This window comes from Bidens hawaiensis, unplaced genomic scaffold (assembly GCF_021521415.1).
Source record: "Bidens hawaiensis isolate Kalapana, Puna unplaced genomic scaffold, B.hawaiensis_p1.1 tig00034178_1, whole genome shotgun sequence".
Lineage (NCBI taxonomy): Eukaryota > Viridiplantae > Streptophyta > Magnoliopsida > Asterales > Asteraceae > Bidens > Bidens hawaiensis.
The window spans coordinates 181,403-203,497 of record NW_027495890.1 but is presented as its reverse complement, the minus strand read 5'-3'; the positions used below and the strand labels follow the sequence as shown (position 1 = coordinate 203,497).

The window sequence follows — 22,095 nt, the reverse complement described above, 5'->3', positions numbered from 1 at the left end:
GTTTTGATTTTTGAAATTAAATATATTTTTATGTATAATAAGCTAAAGTTATCAGAATATGACCATAATCGACTGTTGTCATTCCCCAACTATTATGAATCAATTGTTTATTGTTAATTTATGTTTTCCGTTTATCATTAATAGCAACCGTAATCGAATACTCAAATCATGCCCGACTGAAGATGATTATGATTCGAGTTAGTATTACTCTTCTTTTGAATTGTTTTATTAAGTTATGTTGGTTTATTATATGGTTATTTGCGTTACGAACAAAAAAGAATATGTTGTTTTACTGTTAGCATGATATTTTTAATTTTTTTTGTTTTGTTTTCTAGGATAATCGAAACCCGATTAACCCAACCCGAAAAACTCGTGTTGGGTTTCGAATCAAGATTTAAAAGTTTGAAACCTAAAGAACCCGACCCGAAAAACCCAAAACCCAAAACGAACCCAAAGAACACCCTACCTAAGACTAAACGTTAACACCACAACAGAGGCACGAGGGAAGAGCGTTGGCCAGCTCGAACGCGAGTGAGAAGAGGTGAATAGCGAGCACCATATGTCACAACATTATACGATAAATTTCCGGAAACACTTGAATCAAAACACACGGTCTAATAAAGATATGCAGATATTCAACGTGTCTACTGTTCTTGTACATCGTTATCGGTGATGCATTGACTTCATGAGTTGTCATAATCCAAATCAACCTCCACGACACTCCAAAATAAATTTATTTACCACGTTGCCCCTGCATCATATTATTGATACTATATGTATATACTTCTTCTGTGTAACCTTGTTTCCCAGATTCTCTAAACTCACAAACATGATGTTTCCATTATTATTATTATTATTATTTGTTGCCTCGGTTATTGTTATACTCTTGGCTTTACTGTTTGTACCTTACTTGACGGAATTAATATTATCCGGCCACCACCGACCACCGGTGGTGGGACCAATAACCAATCAACTGATACACTTTCAGAAGCTTTACGACTACATGACGTCACTTGCTAAACGACACACAACTTTTCGTTTCATCACACCTTCACACAGTGAAGTGTATACTGTAGATCCAGTTAATGTTGAGTACATACTCAAGACCAATTTTGCTAATTACAACAAGGTATTTATTATTCAATATTATTGATTTTGTTTTTGCTAATTACAACTGGGTATGGTCAACAAAAGTCAAAACTGGGTCGGGTAGGAACCGGTTCCGGGTATTTGACCGGGTTTTTTTGGGCAGGCTTGGTTTTTGACCGGTTAATTCCGGTGGGTCCGGGTACGGCTCCGGGGAGAAATCCTAAACCAGGTCAGGGACCGGTTCCGGGTCGGGTCTAAAATTGGGTATTTTGTGCACCTCTAATTATAGGTTTTATGGTTAGTTGATTATCACATTCAGTGGCGAAACTTGGACGAGTTCGGGGGGAGGGGGGAACTCAAAGTGTATTTAAATATCATAAACGAGGGGGCCGGGCTCAAATTTTCGGTCAAAAAGGGGTAAATTCACACCATGTATACAAATTTTCGGGCGAAAAAAAGGTCAATTTACACTACTGCGCAAAAAAACAGGGGGGGCGGGGCCACCCCCGGCCCTAAGGGAGCTTCGCCCCTGATCACGTTGACCTAAAATTTTGGTGTTTTGGTGGGTTGATTAGGATTGGCAAGCCTTTTGGGTTTAATTGTGGCTTCGATTCGGGTGATGGTTTGATTTGTTAATTATCAGGCTACTTGGTTGTGGCGGGGCTTTAAACCACGTAGGCAATTGGACTTTAAAGCTCCACCATTTCCTTGTTAAAGATTTGGGCCCCACCATTTTCTTGTTAAAGCCCCGTTACCACGTTACCATTTCATTGTTTACCGCCCGGGCCTTAACACCCTGGCGCGGTGTTAAGGCCATATTTAGTTTTAGTAGCCACCCAGTTAAACAAATCCTAATACTTGCTTATTTATTGTATTCTTTGATTGTAGTTAAGGGCTGAACGAACACGAACAAGGGCATGCTTGTGTTCGTTCATTTTAGTTTAACTGAATATGAACACGGGCACAAACATATAATCAAACAATTTTTTTGTTCACGCTTGTTCATTTAAGAAAACGGGCATGTTCGTGTTCGTTCATGTTTGTTACTAAACAAACATAAAAGAACACAAATGAACATAATTGACCAAACATAAACGAACACAAACGGACATAAGTTGGCATTAATGAACATAAACACTGAACAACTCTAATATATATAATTTAAACGAGCCTTTTGTGTTTATATTTATATAAATATAACTACTTATGTATTTATTAAAATTTAAATGGACAAACATAAATGAACGAACAGAACGAGTGTTCATGTTCGTTTGTTTATTAAATAAACAAACATAAATGAACTTCCCGCGGAACAGTTCATGAACGTTTGGTTCGTTTAAAGGCCTATGTAATCTTGTACTGAGCAATAATAATAAAACCCTCGTCACAGCCCGTGGGCATAGGATTCATTGAACTTCTTGTGTTTCTTTTACTACTTTCGTGCTTGTGTGTTTGTGCTTTCGCTGTGTACCGACTCTGACTGATACCTAAAAGACTTTCAAGTTGACCTGCCATTTTGGTTGCCTGTGTAATTGTTTACAGGGGGAGTATAATAATGGAATAATGAGGGATCTTTTCGGGAGGGAATATTCGCGGTGGATGGAGATAAATGGCGCCATCAACGGAAGCTTGCAAGCTTCGAATTCTCAACAAGGAATTTAAGAGATTTTAGTTCTGCTGTGTTTAGATCCAATGGCATTAAACTCGTGAAACGGATTTCATTATTAGCAGCTGCTGAGACATCAATGAATTTGCAGGTGAGATCATAGGGGTGCAAATGAGCCGAGCTGCTCACGAGCTACTCAAGATCGGATTGATAAAACTCGGGCCGAGCGGAGCCCGAGCTTGCGCTAATACAAGAGCGTCTAGGCTTGTCAGCCTAGCGCATTTTTTAAGTTAAAAACTCTTTTGGACTTCTATGTATTAATTTCACAATGCACATCCGAGCTCGAGCTGAGCTTTGTCTTGTTTAAGGTCCTGCACACGAGCTCGAGCCGAGCTTGGGCTCGTTAAGTTTTTTCCAAAAATATGAAAATAATTAAAAATGTATACAAATTAATAATTAATTAGTAAATAATAAAAATGCCGAGCCCAAGCCGAGCTCGGGCATGAAAAACGACTCACGAGTCGAGCTCGAGCCTTAGAAAAGGAGCTCGAAACGAGCCGAGCTCAAGCTTGAGCTCTTGTAAGTTGTAAGTCAAAACGAGCCGAGCTCGAGCCTACACGAGCTCAGGCTCAGCTCGTTTACACCCCTAGGTGAGAATTTCATTTTATAACGAAATGAAGTCGTGTGGCTTGTTTGATTTGATTTATGATTTGTTTTGGTTTAGGATTTGTTGATGAAATCCACTTTAGATTCGATATTCAAACTGGGATTTGGGTTTGATCTTGACACTCTTTCCGGGTTGGATGAGGCAAGTAATCGGTTTATGAAAGCGTTTGATGAGTCGAATAGTTTAGTCTTCTGGCGATTTGTGGATCTTTTGTGGAAGGTAAAGAGACTTTTTAACATCGGTTCGGAAGCTGATCTTAAACGAAATATCAGAATCGTCGATGGATTCGTGTACGGATTGATACGTAACAAGAGAGAGCAGATGAAAGACACAAATCTTCATGTGGGTATACAAGTTTTCCCTTAGACGCCACTGACGTGTCATATACTCATATGGGGCCGTATCTGGCGAAAAATGGTCGCATGGGTCATATCAAGGGTAAATCATATGGCCCGTATTATGTTTTGACTGACAAAGAAATGACTGATGTGACCACTGAAAAAGTCATACGGCCCGTATGACTAATTTTCACGCTATCATATGGCCCGTGTGATGTGACATGCACAGTATAGTACACTTTTTATTATGCTTAATTATATTTTATTATCATCATAACAGAGAGATAAAGAGGATATACTATCAAGATTCTTAATGGAAAGTGAAAACGATCCCGAGAACATGAACGATAAGTATCTACGAGACATATCACTGAGTTTTGTGATAGCCGGAAAGGATACGTCTGCCAACACGCTCACATGGTTCTTTTACATGCTTTGCAAGCATCCGTTGATTCAACTAAAGATAGCAGATGAAGTGAAAACCGCCACAGAAGCCGATGATGGCACATCTATCGAAGAATTTCAGCTCAAGTTAACCGAAACCGCACTCGAGAAAATGCATTATCTTCATGCAACGATATCAGAGACTCTCAGGCTATACCCTGCAGTTCCCTTGGTAATTTTCTACTAGGATTGAAAGCCTACTGAAAGTTTAGTGAACCGTTCGGCAGAACATTCTTATGTTTATTTATTTAATAACGAATGAACATGAACAAAAAATTTTGTTCATTTATTTAAACGAATAAACATGAACACATGTCTCATATGTTCATTTATGTTCAAGAACGTTCGTTTACATTCGTTCATTTATTTTCACTTATTTACGTTCGTTTAAATTCATTTATGTTTGTTATTTAGATCTGTTTACGTTTTAAATTAAACTTTTAGGCCGATTACCAACACATTGTTGTTCACATTTACTTTTAAATTATTTTAGCTCAGTTAATTTCGTTCATCTGCGTTCAGTTACGTTCGTTTAAGTTTACTGTTAACAAACGAATACAAACGAACACGAAAACCTTTATTTTCTTAACGAACGAACATAAAAAGAAAACCTCGTTCATTTAATTGTTTGTGTTTGATCGTTTGTTTGGATAAACTAAAACGAACGAACATGAACATGCTTTATTCATGTTCGTTTGGTTCGTTTACAATTCTATTTTCGACTATTAACTTGATGCATCTTATTTTTTTTTTTAGTATTTGATTTTATAAATTTTTATATATTCTTTTGTAAATTTATATCAGGATGGCAAGAGTGCTGTGAAAGATGACGTCCTTCCAGACGGGTTAAAGATCAAGAAAGGAGACGGTGTAGCTTATATGGCGTATCCAATGGGACGAATGACTTACATTTGGGGAGATGACGCAGAGGAGTTCAGGCCCGAAAGGTGGTTCCACAATGGCGTTTTTCAACCCGAAAGTCCTTTCAAGTTCACTGCTTTTCAGGTACGATGAAGTTTTAAACGGGCCAGCCCGATTTCAAACAGGTTCGGTCTCTTTTATATATTTATATTTATTTGTTTCGTTAGGGTGGACCGAGGATATGCTTAGGGAAGGAGTTTGCATACAGACAGATGAAGATATTGGCTGCTTTTCTAGTCTATTTCTTTAAGTTTAAACTTGTGGACGAGAGTGAAGAAGCAGCGTATCGAACCATGTTCACTCTTCACATGGATAAAGGACTGCATTTGTACGCTTTTCATCGTTTCGAGCAACAAAAAGAATGAGTTGTCATAAGATAAACATGTTGAGTGTATACATGCGTACTAATAATTGGAGATATGTTCTATATATCTAGCTAGTTTTGGACTTATTTTATCATTGTAGTTAACAAATAAATGCTTTTCATCGTTTCGGCTTGTGAGTTGGTTTTTCAAGCTCGGTCTCGGCTTGTTTATTATTAATTAATTAATTAATTTATGTAACGCTTTTAATTATTTTTTATGTACTATTTCAAGAAAATCCTTAAACAAGCCTAAGCCTACACTCGAGCTCGTGGGTACCTTAAATGAGCCAAAGCTCGACTCAAGCTAGACTGTGAAATGTAAAATTCACACCAAGAAGTCCAAAAGAGGTAATACTGAAAAATCCACAAGTCCCTTGCTCTGGCTTGATAACTAAACGGGCTTTATTTGAGGCTCGGCTCGGCTCGTTTGTACCCTTACCCATTACCAATAAAAATTGTTTGAAACTTTTAAGTTTAACAGATTTTTACAAGACCAAAATCCTAAGTCTCTGAAGAGGTAGGTCCCAGCAGAGCCCAGTTGGACCCGCAAGACTCACCTTGAAGAGAGACGTCTGTGCAGAAACCAACTGGATCCGCAGGACCCACCATGCTCAGATATAGATCAAATAACAAATGTATATTGGTTTTTATTAACCTCAATTATTGTCTTTTGGTCACTTTCGGTCCCAACTAATGAATTGGCTACTGACAGTCCCAATTTTTAACGTATTCGTTCCTAATTGTCTACGACTAACAGAATCCTAACGCCATTAGTTTCAAGTCGTCGGAAAAATGTTTTTGACCGAAAAAGTCAAATTTGTTGCCGGAAAACACCACCTGAACACCGCAACCACCACCAATTGACTCATCGCCAACCAACTACCACCACTTGAGCACCATCAACGATTCCGCCGATGGTTCTAGGGTTTTCGGTGAACTCAATAATTGGGGCTTTTACTAGAAAAAGGTTCCTAAAAGTCCGACACAAAGTTATCAAGATGTTTGAGATGAAAATGTTGAGTTGGGGGGGGGGGGGATTTGAGTTTTGCGGCCAAAAATGTTTTTCCGGCGACATGAAACTAACGACGTTAGGATTCTGTTAGTCGCAGACCGTTAGTAACAAATACGTTAAAAATAGGGACCGTCAGCAGCCAATCTGTTAGTTGGGACTAATAGTGACCAAAAGACGATAGTTAGGATTAATAAAAACTAATATACCAATAATAAATGATAATAAACTTTGATATGAGTTAGGAGACATGGAGTATACACTCATTCAATATTACTATGACTTCGATACCAAATCGTGTCTTATCGTATCGTGTCCGACATGTTATGACAGCCCTAATTCTCAGCACGAAAATCTCCTACATGCACTTCAAATGCACTACAACTTCCAACATGTTTGTTTAATGTTATATCAAACATACTCACAATCACTTCTTAATATAAACACACAGAAATAAATATACATACAAAAATTGGGTTTATTCAGAAAACAATATATACTGGAACAGAATAACTTCATGGAGACATCATGTCATGTTACCATTGTCTATTTATATTTAGAGTAAACTTTGTTCATGTAGTTTGTTTAAATTTGCGATTCTAGTCTAATAGTTTTAAATATGCGATTTTTGTCCCTGTGGTTTCATTTCACTTGCAATTAAACCCGATCCCACTAACCCCGTTAAGCTTGGTTGTTAAACCCATCAGCGTGCATCCTTTTTCTCCCCGAATAAACCGCAATCCTAATTTGCAAGGGCTGAGGTGTATTTGGGAACAAAAAAAGACAAAATTGCCCCTCACGTGAGAGGTATGCTGATGGGTTTAACGATCAAACTTAACGGGGTTAGTGAAGTCGGGTTTAGTTGCAAGTGAAATGAAACCACAGGAACGAACATCACAAATTTGGACAACGGAGGGACGAATGCATTTCACTCTTACATTTAACAATAAACAATATTTAGCAATTGGTATGACCCTATGAGCCATCCATATCATATGGGTGACTTTAATACTTGTTGTGGTACTTGTGACAAGTCTTTACTTCACTGCAACGTACCCACCATTGCCCATGCACCCCATAGTAAATAGTAACCGTTGGACATTAAAATTAGTAGGTGGCAGTGCCTTCTATTTTACATTTCCCAGGTTTAAACTCATTGTTTTTTTATTTTTAATTAAATAAAAACATAATGTTTGATATGGTAAATGGATTTACACTTTTACTACCAATTGAAATAATGTCTTTCTAAAATTAGAAAATTACTTGTAAAAAAGGCGGCCCCGCTTTTCGTTCATCGTTATTGGAAACAAGACTACGTGAATGTCAATTCGCCGTCATTATCACCTTAAAAGTGCATGCCTGAAATATTATGGGAGGGTTCAAAGACTTAGGATTCCTTCTTAAACACTAGCAAAGGCTTGTCATGCACTTATAGGTAAAAAAGCTGAAAATTAAGTTAAGACATTTTTATAACGACTCACTCACGCATTCTTTAATTCTACTATATATTTACTCATTTTTGTCCATCATAGACTTAACACCACTTAACTTCAATCAATAGATTGCTTAATTTGTTTTGAGAAATGAACAAAAACAAATTGTATGAGTTCATTTGAGTCATCTAAAATTAGAAGTCAATTTGAGACTACTCAATTTAAACAATGGGCCAAAAAATGAACAGCTTATAAAACTTGTTACCATAAAATTTTTTTGAACAAGTTAGCATCACCAATAACTATTGTCTGTCTCCACCATCTACTCGTCGTCACCACTCCAACAGTCACCAAACCAAATTGATATATATATATATATATATTTAATAATAACCAATCTTTTACCCCAACTCATTTTGCTCAAAACCCATTCTGACGCGTCACCCAAATCCACCCAACCCACCCAGTTTCCCATGCTTACGTATGATCATTTGCTCTTAATTAGCCTTAACCGAAGCAATCCATTAAACTAGACAACAACCATACCCAGTGTTGTAAAAATCGCTAGTCGGGCGGTTGGATGAGGACTAGCGATTAATCAGGATTAATCGAGACTACTCGGGATTAATCGGATCGGACTTTTTAATGTATAATTTTCAGTTTTATATATACAAGCACACGTTTTTATATATAATTTTCAGTTTTATACATATATGAACACATTTTGGCTGGAATCTCGCTAGAAACCCCTGGTTTTTTTATAGAATCTCGCGGAAACCGTTGATTTTGGTTGGAATTTTGCCGGAAACCCCGATTTTGGTCGAAATATCGCCGGAAACCAACAATTTTGGCCGGATTTGACCATTGGCCGATTAATCGGTCGATTAGCTCAAAATTAAAAAGTGAAGTGGAGATTAGCGATTAATCAGCGCATAGTCAGGATTTTTATAACAATGGTCATACCCAATAAATTTCACCGACAGCAAAGATATTGACAAAATCTGAACAGGGTAGACTACAGAGTGCTTTCGGTGAAACCTGAAATCCGAAAAAGGTCCATCAATTCATCAAACTAGAAAACAAGATTAAGCCATCAAGTGATTTGGTCATTAACATTTGACACATTAACTCCAGACCAAGACAATAAACTAAATATCCACCATCATTACTATATATACACCCAACCACCACTTTTATTACCTGCACAAGGTTGCAGAAGCAGACCCTTGATTCTTTACTACACTCACCGCTTCTATAATAATAAAACCATACACTCATCTACTTCACTTCCACTCCTAACTCTACATTCCAATGGATACTAAAACCACAGTCAAATGGTGGCTGTGTTTATACCTATCCACTTTTCTCACACTTGTTAATTCATCAAAGAAAACATATATTGTCCATGTAGACATCTCGGCTATCCCCGCGAGTTACACCGATCATTTCGAGTGGTATTCGTCACTCGTAAAGTCGATATCGGTTTCACCCGACAGCGAAAATGCAGAACAAAGAGTTCTGTACACGTACCGCTCGGCTTTCCACGGTATGGCAGCCCGGCTGACCGAAAAGGAAGCCGAGCGGCTGGTGTCCCAGAACGGTGTGCAGTTCGTACTTCCTGAAGTGAAGTACGAACTGCACACCACAAGAAGTCCTGTGTTTCTAGGACTAGAAACACAGGACGTCACCAGCGTCTGGTCTGATAAGTTATCAGACCATGACGTGGTTGTCGGTGTGCTGGACACCGGGATCTGGCCAGAGAGCCCCAGCTTTAATGACTCTAGGTTCACCCCGGTGCCAGCACACTGGCGAGGTGACTGTGAAGTCGGCCGAGGGTTTCAGAAACACCATTGTAATAAAAAGATTGTTGGCGCGAGAGCGTTTTACCGCGGGTACGAAGCTGCGACCGGGGCGATCAATGAGGCAAAGGAGTATAAGTCTCCTAGAGACCAAGACGGGCACGGGACACACACTGCAGCTACTGCTGCAGGTTCGCCCGTGCCCGGGGCAAACTTTTTGGGGTACGCCTATGGGACAGCCCGTGGGATGTCACCCGGGGCGAGAATTGCGGCTTATAAAGTTTGTTGGACTGGTGGGTGTTTTAGTTCGGATATTTTATCCGCGGTTGATAAGGCGGTTGCGGACGGGGTTAATGTTATGTCAATATCGTTAGGCGGAGGCGTTTCGTCTTATAATCGGGATAGTTTGTCCATAGCAGCTTTCGGGGCAATGGAAAAGGGGATTCTTATATCGTGTTCCGCGGGTAACGGTGGGCCCGACCCGGTTAGTTTAACGAATGTGTCCCCGTGGATTGTTACGGTTGGGGCGAGTACCATGGACCGGGATTTCCCTGGGTCAGTTAAGTTAGGAAATGGTTTGATAATGAAAGGCGTTTCACTTTATAAAGGGAGAAGAAATTTATCACCAAAGTTAATGTATCCTTTGGTGTATACCGGGACTAATTCGAGTAGCCCGGACCCGGGGTCTTTGTGTTTGGAAGGTACATTGGACCCGCACGTTGTGGCGGGAAAGATTGTGATATGTGACCGTGGGATAAGTCCCCGGGTCCAAAAGGGTCAAGTGGTGAAAGAAGCGGGCGGTATTGGGATGGTTCTCGCCAATACCGCCGCTAACGGGGAGGAGCTCGTGGCAGACTGCCACCTCCTCCCTGCGGTAGCGGTTGGGGAAAAGGAGGGGAAGGTAATAAAACAATATGCGATGAGTAATCCGAAACCGACGGGGAATCTTGCATTTTATGGGACGAAACTCGGTATCAAACCGTCTCCGGTTGTGGCGGCTTTTTCATCCCGAGGGCCGAATTTTATATCGTTGGAGATTTTGAAGCCCGATCTAGTGGCTCCAGGGGTCAACATACTAGCGGCTTGGAGCGGGGACATCGGTCCATCGAGCCTCGAGGTGGATAAACGAAGAGTCGGGTTTAATATACTTTCGGGTACTTCGATGTCGTGCCCTCACGTGAGCGGGGTTTCCGCGTTACTCAAAGCGCGTCACCCCGATTGGAGTCCTGCAGCTATAAAGTCAGCATTAATGACAACCGCGTATATCCACGATAACACCTATAAGCCTTTACTAGACTCATCCACTGGCGGGCCGTCAGGCCCGTATGACCACGGTGCGGGTCATATTAACCCGGTTAAAGCTGTTGACCCGGGTTTGATTTACGACATTAGTCCACAGGATTACTTTGACTTTCTCTGCACGCAGGGTTTGACCCGCAGTCAACTCGTGGTTTTTGCCAAATTCTCCAACAGAACCTGCCAGCATTCGCTTGCCGGGCCGAGTGATTTAAATTACCCGGCTCTATCAGCCGTGTTTCCCGAAGACAAACGAGTGTCTACATTGACGATTCGTAGAACCGTGACTAATGTTGGACCGCCAACGTCAAACTACCATGTTGTCGTCTCACAGTTCAAAGGCGTGAATGTGAAAGTGGAGCCATCAACACTTAGTTTCACCAAGAAGTACCAGAAACTGTCGTATAAGGTTACGTTTATGACAACGAGTAGACAAACCACACCGGAGTCTGGAGCTTTGATATGGAAAGATGGGGCGCACAGAGTAAGAAGCCCGGTTGTAATAACATGGCTGTCACCGCTATAAACCGTGACTGTAGCAAAAACGAGATGGCTCGAGAATAAATCATAGAGTTGTTGTAATAACAGTTTGAAGTATCGGATTCGTTCTTAGAGCATGTAATCCTCTTTTTTTGCTTTTGTATTCAACTATTTGACAATTGTATTCTCTGGTGTTTCGTGTTTTATCTTCACAGGAGATAAAAAATATTTTTCCCGGTTCGTAACGAACATTAACATTCAATCGACAATTTGTAAAGCATACATAAGCTGCAAGCCTGCAAACTACAGAAATGGAAATGAGGGTTCCACCGACAATGAGTGAAAACGAAACGAAGTTAAAGTTATAACATTTTTCATTTATAACGATCGTTCGATGGTAGTTATATATCAACATCTTCTCTTGGTGATAAATCTTGGATTCTTACTATTTCAGTATCTTCTTCTAGTGTGTATATGTTACGTTTATCGACATCTTTATAGCGGATAAGGACGAGAGTGAGAAAATTAATTTTTGTAACCTGAACCTGCAGCATTTGCAAGCAGGTTACCACAATTTTGATACAGTTAAGTAGCTATGGTGTCAATAATTTCATACACTCAATGTTCTTTCAATAAAAGACCATCTTACTTGTAGAATTTTTTTTTTTGGTTTTAATTAGCAAGGTGGTATGCTATTTCTCATTAAAATCAAAACGATTACAATAAAGTGGCAAGCAACCGGGCAACAAGCTGCACCGCAACCCCCTTTTGCAGAAATTAGTTTCTTATGTAAAAACATATAAATGCCATTAAGTTAATCCTACCACTTACTTCCAGTAGAAATACATAACTTTAGCTAACAATTAAGGTAAGTAGTTGTACTCATAATCACATACAGATCATGATTAATAATAATACAGTAACTCAGGTGGTGCTGGCCCAGAGATAACTAATCACCTAAAAGAGCTTACAAATCGCATAAGACCGAAAACTGTTATTAAGCATAACTGATAATTCTATTTCTACTTACCTATGCAGTCGATATCGCCAACACATCACCGATTTATCGGTGATATATCCCTTATACCTGTCCCTTGGTAAAATATCGGTCAGGATATCGGTACTGATAATATTGGCGATCAATATTTGACCGATATTCCCAATATCAGTATTTAAGTTTTAATTATCAATTTTCAGTCTTGCTACGATTGTTAGTGTTTTGCAAGTTGCAAAAGGTTAATTTGTTAATGATTGTAGAGTATACTGAATTATTATTGTTAAATTACTATATATATGAATTTTACATGATATCCGATATTTTTCCGCATTAACTGCGAAGTGTGTGCTATACAAAAGGGGGTTGTGGCCTGCAACTTTATAGCATATATAGTTAGAAGTTAACGTTTTAACAAATTATTACAATCAACAGCATAAATGTTAACGAGTTAAGAATTAAACCAACCTCGACAGTTAACCAAAATCATTCAATCTCGTTAAGCAAAACAAAAGGCTGGTTAATTCTAAACGATTGATTTGAAGGATAAAGGTAACGAAATCAAATAAATCATTTCTAGGGTTTCAAAAACGGTATCGTAGTATTCCCGCGAAAAGTTTATTATACAACCGCTTGCCTTCGGTTTCTTTTTGAAAGTGGGCAAAAGAGAATATATAAAAGAAAAGCAATTTTTACTTTTTTGTTTTTACTTTTACGGATTAACATATTCTCTAGTTAGGGGTGACCAGAAACCGAATTAACCGAATCGAAACAGAATTAATCGAAAAAACTGCACAGAAAAAATCGAATCGAAGCATTAACTGACGGTTAATTTTTTGTTTTGTTTTTTTTTTTGAAAAACTGAAATTGCGGTTTCGATTCGGTTATCCATTTCTAAATGACCGAAAAAAACCGAACTGAACCGATTGATAATGACCGATTACTTCGAACCGAACCGAACAGTTTGCGTATTCAAATAACCGATTACTTCGGTTTTGATTTGGGTGTCACCTGATAATCGAACTGAACCTAACCGTGCTCATCCCTATCTCTAGTAAAATTTTGAAGGGAAAATCTCCTAGAATAGTAATCAACTTTTAAAGGTGTTCTAATTAGGTCGCTGATGCATATTTTTCCAAATTGAGTCATTAAATATTCAAATCAAGTCTCACCGATTTTTTTGTGTGTCAAGAAAGAAATTGAGGATAAAATGTGGTGGGGGTGGGGGTGGGGGATTTGCAATATATGTGGTTAACTTTAAAAAATTTTAAAAAACGTTAATTATATTAAAAGTTAAAAATAAAAAATAAAATTCACGTCGTCACCCAACGTCAACTTTAAAAAAAAGATAAAAAGATTTTCTGTGTGAAGCGAAAAAGAAAAAGGTTAAAAAAAATATGTTAATACCTTTAATTTAATCAAACATGAAAGTTGAGTGACTTAATTGAAACATTTTTTAAAGTTGAGTAACCTAATTAAAACACTTTCGAAAGTTGGTTACTATTTTATGAGATTGCTCCAATCTTGAAATAGTATCTTAATGTGTTTGTTGTGATAGAACGGTAAGAAAGAAACTTGGTATTCACGTGACTTGGGTTCGATTTTGCCCCCATCACTTAGTTTTGGCGTCACCAGGTGATAGATAGGTGACTAGGTTCTTCCATTAATATCATCAACCACTATAAAAAAAACCATTATATCAGGTTGGAAAAAAAGAAAGAAACCGTTATAGCCCAGAGTAGGGGATTGTCCCGTCCTTCTCACTGGCCCCAAATAAGGTGGCTCTGCCACTAAGCAGGTCGACAGAGAGGGCACCAAATGCCTAAACAAGACAAGAGCCAACTATATGCGTAACACAAACTTTCTGGTCCTCCCTCTAGTACACAGGGAAAGGCCCTACGCACCAGTGGCGAAGCGTAGAAGTCCTTTAGTTTGTTATAGCAGAGTGGTTCATCGTCAAAAGAACAACAATAGCCTGTAGCATTTCCTATTGATTTGTCTAGGGTTCAAAACTAAAACTACAAAAATCTCCGAGCCTCAACACTATCAAGTATCACCCTATTTTATTATGGGTCATACTAGGGACACTCAGACACCCCCTTATACGCTCCGTATAGGGTTTATAAGGATGGCTATATGGGTCCTATACGTCCCCGTATAGAACTATACGGGGGGTATATGAGACTCTATATGCACTGTATAGCCCTATACGAGACGTATTAGTTGGTTTTTTAGCAAAAAAGTGTAGGTGTCTGGAATTCCCCTCTATTAAACTACACACACACAAATATTAGCTAAAATACTTAAATACTAAAATGGGTCCGGTTTGCTGTCCGCAAGTCTTGCAAACCTCAACATTGGGTCAATGTGGGCTATCCAAGTTTGAATGAGAATTGAAGTTCCACGTGTATCATTAATAAGGAATTGAATATCATTTAGAGGTTGTGAATTGTGATCCTCTAATTTTGTTAGTTTTTATTTTATTTTACTTATAGAGTGTACCATCCACTTTTACTAAATCGGTCTTATTATCACTTTATTATTATAAAGGTACGTTCAGAACATAGGAGAGTATATTTACTTTAGCCTCCTCATTTTATGAGAAAACAATGCAATCTCCAACATATTAACATTCTAATGGCATTGTATATACAATCATCATATAAATAGAATGCATGTATTTATACTTCTGTTCAACTGGGTTGTGGACTGTGGTTATTCAGTTTTTTCGATTTTAAACTTTAGGATTATCTCATTAGTGAAATACACATATTAGTGAGCCAAACACCATGACCCGAGATGAAATAATTCAAATCGTAAGCGGGTTGGCCCAAATTTAACATATAAAAATCAATTACAAACAATCATATATGTAGATTTTGGACCACTTTTTTATTAAGACTTTTTAAATAATGCACAACAACTCATTTAAAAGAAGTTCACTCAAAGTTAGCTCGGTTGGAAATGATGTGAGAGCTAGCCAGCCACAGCTCGGCTTGACTCATTAGCTCGGATAATTAGTCTAAATAAAATAATAAATTATATTCCCAGCTTTTAAACACCAAACTAAGTTAGAGTGGCTTGTAGAATCCTTCTAAGACAAAGGGGAGGTTCCACGTTCAAAACAAGAGCGTTGACCCAAAGCAAGCCGAACCTTAGTTTAATATTTGAACTCGATTAAATGTCAAGCTTGAGTCAATCATGGCTTAAGCCGGTGACGACTCATGAACCACTTTGCCTTTTACCCATTAAAGATTGATAAGCATATCGTTGTTGTACTTACTTTTGACCCTCTAAAAGATCAAAAACATGAATTTTAGAGCTTAAAGCCAAAGCATCATATTCTATTCCATCAACCTTTTCTTTTGATTATATTATTATATAATATGACACATTTTTTACAAACGGCTATATAACAAAATATTATTATCGACTATAAATCAATAATTACAACTTTCGGTAGTTTAATAATCCAAGAATTGAATTTAGTAGATTATAGTAGGTGAAAACAATTAATATAAGAAAATGGAAGTTTCACACCTTACCTACTGCCCCGTTGTAATCTTAGTCACATCATTTTCCACCTTAAATGATTAAATAAAAAGAACAAAACAAACAAGAATATTAAGTTTTATTTTGTTTTCATATCTATAAAGGATCTGGCTTTTTGGCAGTTTTGCACTTGTAATAAAAATATAAAAGAAAAAACCTCAAAATAGTCCATCTACAAAATTAGATTCCAACTTTGTTTCTTAAACTTAATATTTTCAAATATAACCCTCTCTAGCTCATCTTGACCATGTATTAGGAAATCTAACGCGTCTTTGACGACATGTTAGCATAACACATCGTCAAAGACGCGTTGGTTTTCCTAACACATGGTTAAAGACACCAACACGTCATCAAAGACGCGTTAGATTTCCTAACACATGGTTAAAGATGAATTAGGCATCCAAACACGTAGTCAAAGATATGTTAGCATCAAACGCATAGTCGAAGATATGTTAGCTTTTTGTTTGTTTTTTTAATATCATATTTTTATAACTAGTTTTACTTATATTTGTTTTTCTTTTATAACTTTTAATATATAAAAGTTTTATATTATTTCGAATATACCGACAAGAAATGTTTACTTTTATTTAAAACCGAGCGGGGTTAAATTTTATTGAATATTTCGATATTGATTTGGCATGGCTCGAGTTTGAGTTAGTTTATGTCGGTCGGTAGGTAAAAGTAAGCATGTCTCGTCGGCATATTCGAAATAATATAAAACTTTTATATATTAAAAGTTATAAAAGAAAAACAAATATAAGTTAAACTAGTTATAAAAATATAATATTAAAAAAACTAACAAAAAAGCTAACATATCTTCGACTACGCGTTTGATGATAACATATCTTTGACTACGTGTTTGGAGGCCTAACTCATCTTTGACCATGTATTAGGAAATATAACGCGTCTTTGATGACGTGTTGGCGTCTTTAACCATGTGTTAGGAAATCCAACGCGTCTTTGACGACGTGTTATGCTAACATGTCGTCAAAGACGCATTAGATTTCCTAATACATGGTCAAAAATGAGTTAGAGAGGGTCATTTATGAAAATATTAAATTTAAGAGTCAAAGTTGGAATCTCATTTTGTAGATGGGCTATTTTGGGGATTTTTCCAAATATAAATATTAAAAAGAAAAATTACTAAATGTCTGTTTAACCAATCAAATGAAACAAAATATCCATCTAACCGACATTTTTTCATAATGCTCACTCTTAATCTTATCGACCCGTACACCTTTTAATCATTAACCGACAAGATTTCAAATCAACAAAATTCTATTGCACTTCATAAAACTGTTGGGTGGATAGTCTTTTTTAATCGTTGAAGTCGATGGCATTTTTACGCGTCCTATGAGATTTGTCTCGTATTTCAATGTGATTTCTTTATGGCTTTCGCAGAGATTTTTTTGGATTTCAACGAGATTGTTTTTTTAGTAGAGCCTTTTTTTCTTACGTTGAGTTTTATTTGGATTCCGACGGGATTTTCTTTGGCTTTCAATTATACTTTTTTGGATTATGATGAGAATTTTTTTATATTCGGACGAGATTTTCTTGGTTTCAAACAAGATCTTTTAGTATTCTAACGAGATTTTCATGGCTTCCGACAAGATGTTACGAAATTTTTTAGATCCAACAAGATTTTTTAAATAAGGTAATATCGGTTTTTATTAATCCCAACTATTGCCTTTTGGTCACTGCCGGTCCCAACTAACGAATTGGCTGCTGACGGTCTCAACTTTGAACGTATTTGTTCCTAATGGTCCGCGACTAACAGAATCCAGAATCCTAACGTCGTTAGTTTAAGGTCGTCGAAAAAACGTTTTTGGCCGGAATAGTCAAATTTGTTGCCGGGAAACACCAACTGAACACCGCAACCACCACCAATTTCCGGAAAAAATTGAGTTTTTTGGCCAAAAACGTTTTTCCGGTGATCTGAAACTAACGAAGTTAGGATTCTGTTAGTCGAGAACCATTAGAAACATATACGTTAAAAGTTGAGACCGTCAATAGCCAATTTATTAGTTGAGATTAATACCTTTAAATAAATACCAAACTTAGTTGGCTAAAAACCCTCTTAAGCAACGATTAACAGCCATTAATTAAAAGTCAATATTTCGAAATTGACATTTTCGTCATTTTCCCATTAAAAAAAAAAACAAAAAAACTTATGGCTCTAAACTCAAAAACTGTTACTAGTCTGTTACACACACAAAGTCTCTCTCTCTCTCATCACACACCATGCCACCACCGCCACCAACACCACCCAACCACCACCATCTCATCCCACCACTAACCATCGGCTTCTCGTTCCTGTTAACCCTGAGCTTCTGCTTCCGTAAATTAATAAAAACCCACAAACAACAACGGACTGTCCCATCCGACCACTCCAAACCCCCTCACAAATTCTCATACACCACTCTCCGCACCGCCACCAACTCCTTCTCTGACTCTAACCGCCTCGGTCAAGGCGGCTTCGGTTCCGTCTTTCGCGGAACCTTAGTTAACAACCAACAGGTTATTCATTAATTAAAAGATTTGGTTTTGCAATTCAAAGCTTGCCTGTTTGTCTTTTATCTTATTTTATGTAACTTTTCTTTTGTTTATTATATTCATACTATACTATTTATATACTACTTGTTTATATTATTTTAGGGGGTGTGGGATTGCGTATTTTCACCGACTTATAAGTTATTAACTTTTTCTGAAAAGTAAAAAAAGTTAATAAGTTATTTAGGATTGCTTATGTTGTGAGATGATAAGTTAATAAGTTATAATGTTGTGACTTTATGTAAACACTACTAATGTTTGAAATTATCAATATAATAGGACCTGAGTCGAGCAAGATTGGGTTCGAGCTCGAAATTAAACGAGGCAGGTTAGCTAGGCTCTTTCTCAATTTTTAAGTTAAACGAGCCCAAGATCGAGTCAACGAGCCGAGCTTGGGACGAGTTTGGCTTGGTTTCAAAATGAGCCACGAACCTTTTTTAGCTAGTTTTATTCAAGAACCCGAACTTCGAGTCGTGAGCTTTTTGAACAGCTCTAAAAATAAGTAACAACCAACAAGTTAAAAGTTTTGGTTTTGTAATTCAGGCAGCGGCACAACTTGTTTGTTGCCCGTTTGCCTTCTTACCTTTTCTTCTGTTTATTATTCATAATACTATTTAATTTAGCTACTTATATATATATATATTATATTACTAATGTTTGAAATTATGAATACAAATTACTAATTGATTAGCGGTTGCAGGTTGCTGTTAAGGTTATGGACGCAAAATCACTTCAAGGAGAACATGAGTTTCAGAATGAGTTATTATTTGGCGGTAAAATTGATTCGGATCGGGTTGTTTCCGTGATGGGTTTTTGCTCTGATCCGAGGAAACGGAGGATGGTGCTGGTGTATGAGCTCATGAGTAATGGAAGCTTACAGGTACGGTTCGGGTATTAGTCTTGATGGAATTAAATTAACCAATCGGTTTTTGGTTATTTAGTTCGGTTAATTTTTCGGTTTTTGGTTTGATTAATTTCGGTTAGTAAATAAAATCAAATTTAGGCTGAAATTTTTACTAAAAAGAACATGAAATGAAGGCATAAATACATTAAATGAAGATATAAATACGTGAAATAGATATACACAGACACACACATATATACATACATGAAATGGAGGGCTTCGTGTTTTGGGTGGTTCGGGCTTTTAGTCAAGAAAAAATGACCCGATAATCAACCCTTTAAGGTTCTGGTTGGTCGGGTTCGGGTTTTTCGGGTAGCCTCTAATTCGGGCTAGGGTATATTTGGGCCGGGTTCAGTATTTGGGTACAACACACCCCTAGTATAAATAAATGAAATGATGGTATAAAACGTGAAATACATGAAATGATGGTATAAAAGCTATAAATGTATGAATGCGGTTTGGTTCGGTTATTTTTGGTTAAATGAGGGTACAAAAACTAACCGATAACTGTTTTTCGGTTAATTCGGTTATCGGTTATCGATTAATTTTGGTTTCGTCGGTTTTTGGTTTGGTTAATGGTTTGGCTATTGCTCACTTACAGGATTGCTTGTTTCATCGGAAGTGTGTGGAGTTAAAGGAGTGGAAGAAGCGGCTTTCGGTTGCGATTGATATCGCGAAAGGTATAGAGTATTTGCATCATTACTGTGATCCACCGATTATCCACGGAGATATAAAGCCTAGTAACATTTTATTGGATGATCATTTTGATGCAAAAATCGGGGATTTTGGTTTATCTAAGTTAAAATATGAAAAGGAATGTCGAATCGAGTTGAATTGTAAAGTCGAGGGGAATGCGGTAGTCGAGGATAATGGATCGGTATTCGAGGAGACGGAGAGTTTGGCAACGACTATGGTGTGCGAGGAGTTTAGTGTAGTTATTGATAATCAGTCGCCCGAAAGCTTTGTGACGGTTCCAGTTGCGGAGACAGAGACGTCGCCCGAGACGGTTAATCAGTCGCCGAGGACGTGTGCAGATGCGAGTGTTTCCGAGGTAAATGTTGACGCTATGAGTGTCGAGAGTGGCGGCGGTGGTGGTTTGAAGAAGAACGGAAGGGGAAAAATGAGTGTTACCGGGAAGGATTGGTGGTGGAGACAAGAGAATAGTGTGACGGAATCGGGCCGAGTGAAGGCTTATGTAATGGAGTGGATTGGGAGTGAGATTAAGAAGGAGAGACCGAAGACAGAATGGGTCACAACCGCAGCGTCATCCGGTCAAACGGTGAAACCCGAAAAGAGGAAACCGAAGCCGAAGCCGAAGAAGCAGTGGGATTGGTGGATTTCGTTGGAGGACGAAAAGAAGAAGAAACAGAAGAGACGACCGGCTCGGGAATGGTGGAAGGAGGAGTATTGTAACGAGCTGGCACGAAAGAAAAAGAACCGAAAGAAACGAGATAAAGAATCAAGTAATCATAACATTAGCAACGATAACTGGTGGCAAAAAGACGACGAGTTGTATGTTGAAAGAAAGAAGAAACGAAGCAGAAGCAGGGGCGGTAGCATGGGTAGTGTCGACTGGTGGTTGGATGGATTCAGTGGCGAGCTTTGGCGGGCCCGCCACAATAGTCACGACTCCATTACTGGTGACATCCCCAAAAGTGGCGGTATCAGTAGTACACCGAGCATGAGGGGAACCGTGTGTTATGTTGCACCCGAGTATTCATCTGGCGGTGATCTTTCAGAAAAATGTGACGTTTACAGCTTCGGGGTTTTACTTTTAGTTCTCATCGCAGGACGAAGGCCACTTCAAGTTACGGGATCACCAATGTCGGAGTTTCAACGGGCAAATCTTTTGTCGTGGGCCCGGCATCTTGCTCGCGCAGGGAAGCTTCTAGATCTCGTGGATCAGTCGGTTCAGTGTTTAGATAAACCGCAAGCTCTTGTTTGTATTACGGTGGCACTTCTTTGTCTGCAAAAAGTGGCTGCACATCGGCCTTCTATGAAGGAAGTGGTGGCAATGCTTTCGGGTGATTTAGAGCCGCCCCCGTTACCAGTGGAATATTCGCTGTCTCCTCCGTCTCGTTACAGGTCTCGTAGGAAAGCTCGGTTAGTTTCTTAACGTGTTCGAATTTGGAAGTTGTTTGATTTAAAGAAGTTGTATACATGTAGATAACAGTTTGATTGTTGGATCATATTTGTAGATTTTTAAAGTAAGAAATGAGATTTACATGTTAATTTATAATTCTAATTGTGTATTGTTTTTATCAAATCATATTTGAAGCATTATGCATAGTGCATACAGCATAATATACAGGTTCTAGGTATGGTCAACAAACAAAACCTGGTAGGGTAGGAACCGGTTCCAGGTATGGTCAACAAAAGTCAAAACCAGGTCGGGGAGGAACCGATTCCGGGTATGGTTGGGTATTTGACTCGGTTTTTATCGGGTTTCGGGTTGGGTCGGGTTTTGACCATTATTGGTGGAACCGGTTCCGGGTAAGATTCCAGGGAGAAACCCAAAGCCTGGCTCGTACCCGCAGGGTTGGGTCTGGAACCGTTTTTTTTGCACATCTATTCGCATTCATTAATGACATTCCGATATCTTTTATGTGTGGGCCAAGCACAAGACAAGTAAAGCTCTTGTTCGGATGC

At 38.3% G+C, this 22,095-nt stretch overlaps 2 protein-coding genes and 1 pseudogene across 3 annotated transcripts; all 3 read left to right on the top strand.

Annotated features, from left to right (window-relative positions):
• The first annotated feature begins 829 nt into the window (after positions 1-829).
• Positions 830-5,468, top strand: LOC143585835 (cytochrome P450 704C1-like; annotated as a pseudogene). Its single transcript, XR_013144605.1, has 6 exons — positions 830-1,129; positions 2,632-2,846; positions 3,420-3,704; positions 3,981-4,316; positions 4,949-5,149; positions 5,233-5,468. The product of XR_013144605.1 is annotated as a cytochrome P450 704C1-like (transcript).
• Positions 5,469-9,182: 3,714 nt separating this feature from the next.
• LOC143585815 (subtilisin-like protease SBT1.3) lies at positions 9,183-11,624 on the top strand. Its single transcript, XM_077067511.1, has one exon. The coding sequence runs from the start codon at positions 9,183-9,185 to the stop codon at positions 11,490-11,492; it is 2,310 nt and encodes a 769-aa protein (XP_076923626.1). The 3' UTR covers positions 11,493-11,624.
• A 6,609-nt stretch (positions 11,625-18,233) lies between these two features.
• LOC143585834 (receptor-like serine/threonine-protein kinase At4g25390) lies at positions 18,234-21,628 on the top strand. Its single transcript, XM_077067523.1, has 3 exons — positions 18,234-18,509; positions 19,243-19,422; positions 20,048-21,628. Exons 1-3 carry the CDS (start codon positions 18,234-18,236, stop codon positions 21,560-21,562), a joined length of 1,971 nt encoding a protein of 656 aa, XP_076923638.1. The 3' UTR covers positions 21,563-21,628.
• The last annotated feature ends 467 nt before the right edge of the window (positions 21,629-22,095 follow it).

Excerpts from the sequence above, each read along its gene's own strand:
- LOC143585815 (XM_077067511.1), top strand. The coding sequence starts at position 9,183 with ATGGATACTAAAACCACAGTCAAATGGTGGCTGTGTTTATACCTATCC.
- LOC143585834 (XM_077067523.1), top strand. The coding sequence starts at position 18,234 with ATGCCACCACCGCCACCAACACCACCCAACCACCACCATCTCATCCCA. Across the intron at positions 18,510-19,242 it reads CCTTAGTTAACAACCAACAG|GTTGCTGTTAAGGTTATGGA; the intron begins GTTATTCATTAA and ends TAGCGGTTGCAG. Across the intron at positions 19,423-20,047 it reads TGAGTAATGGAAGCTTACAG|GATTGCTTGTTTCATCGGAA; the intron begins GTACGGTTCGGG and ends GCTCACTTACAG.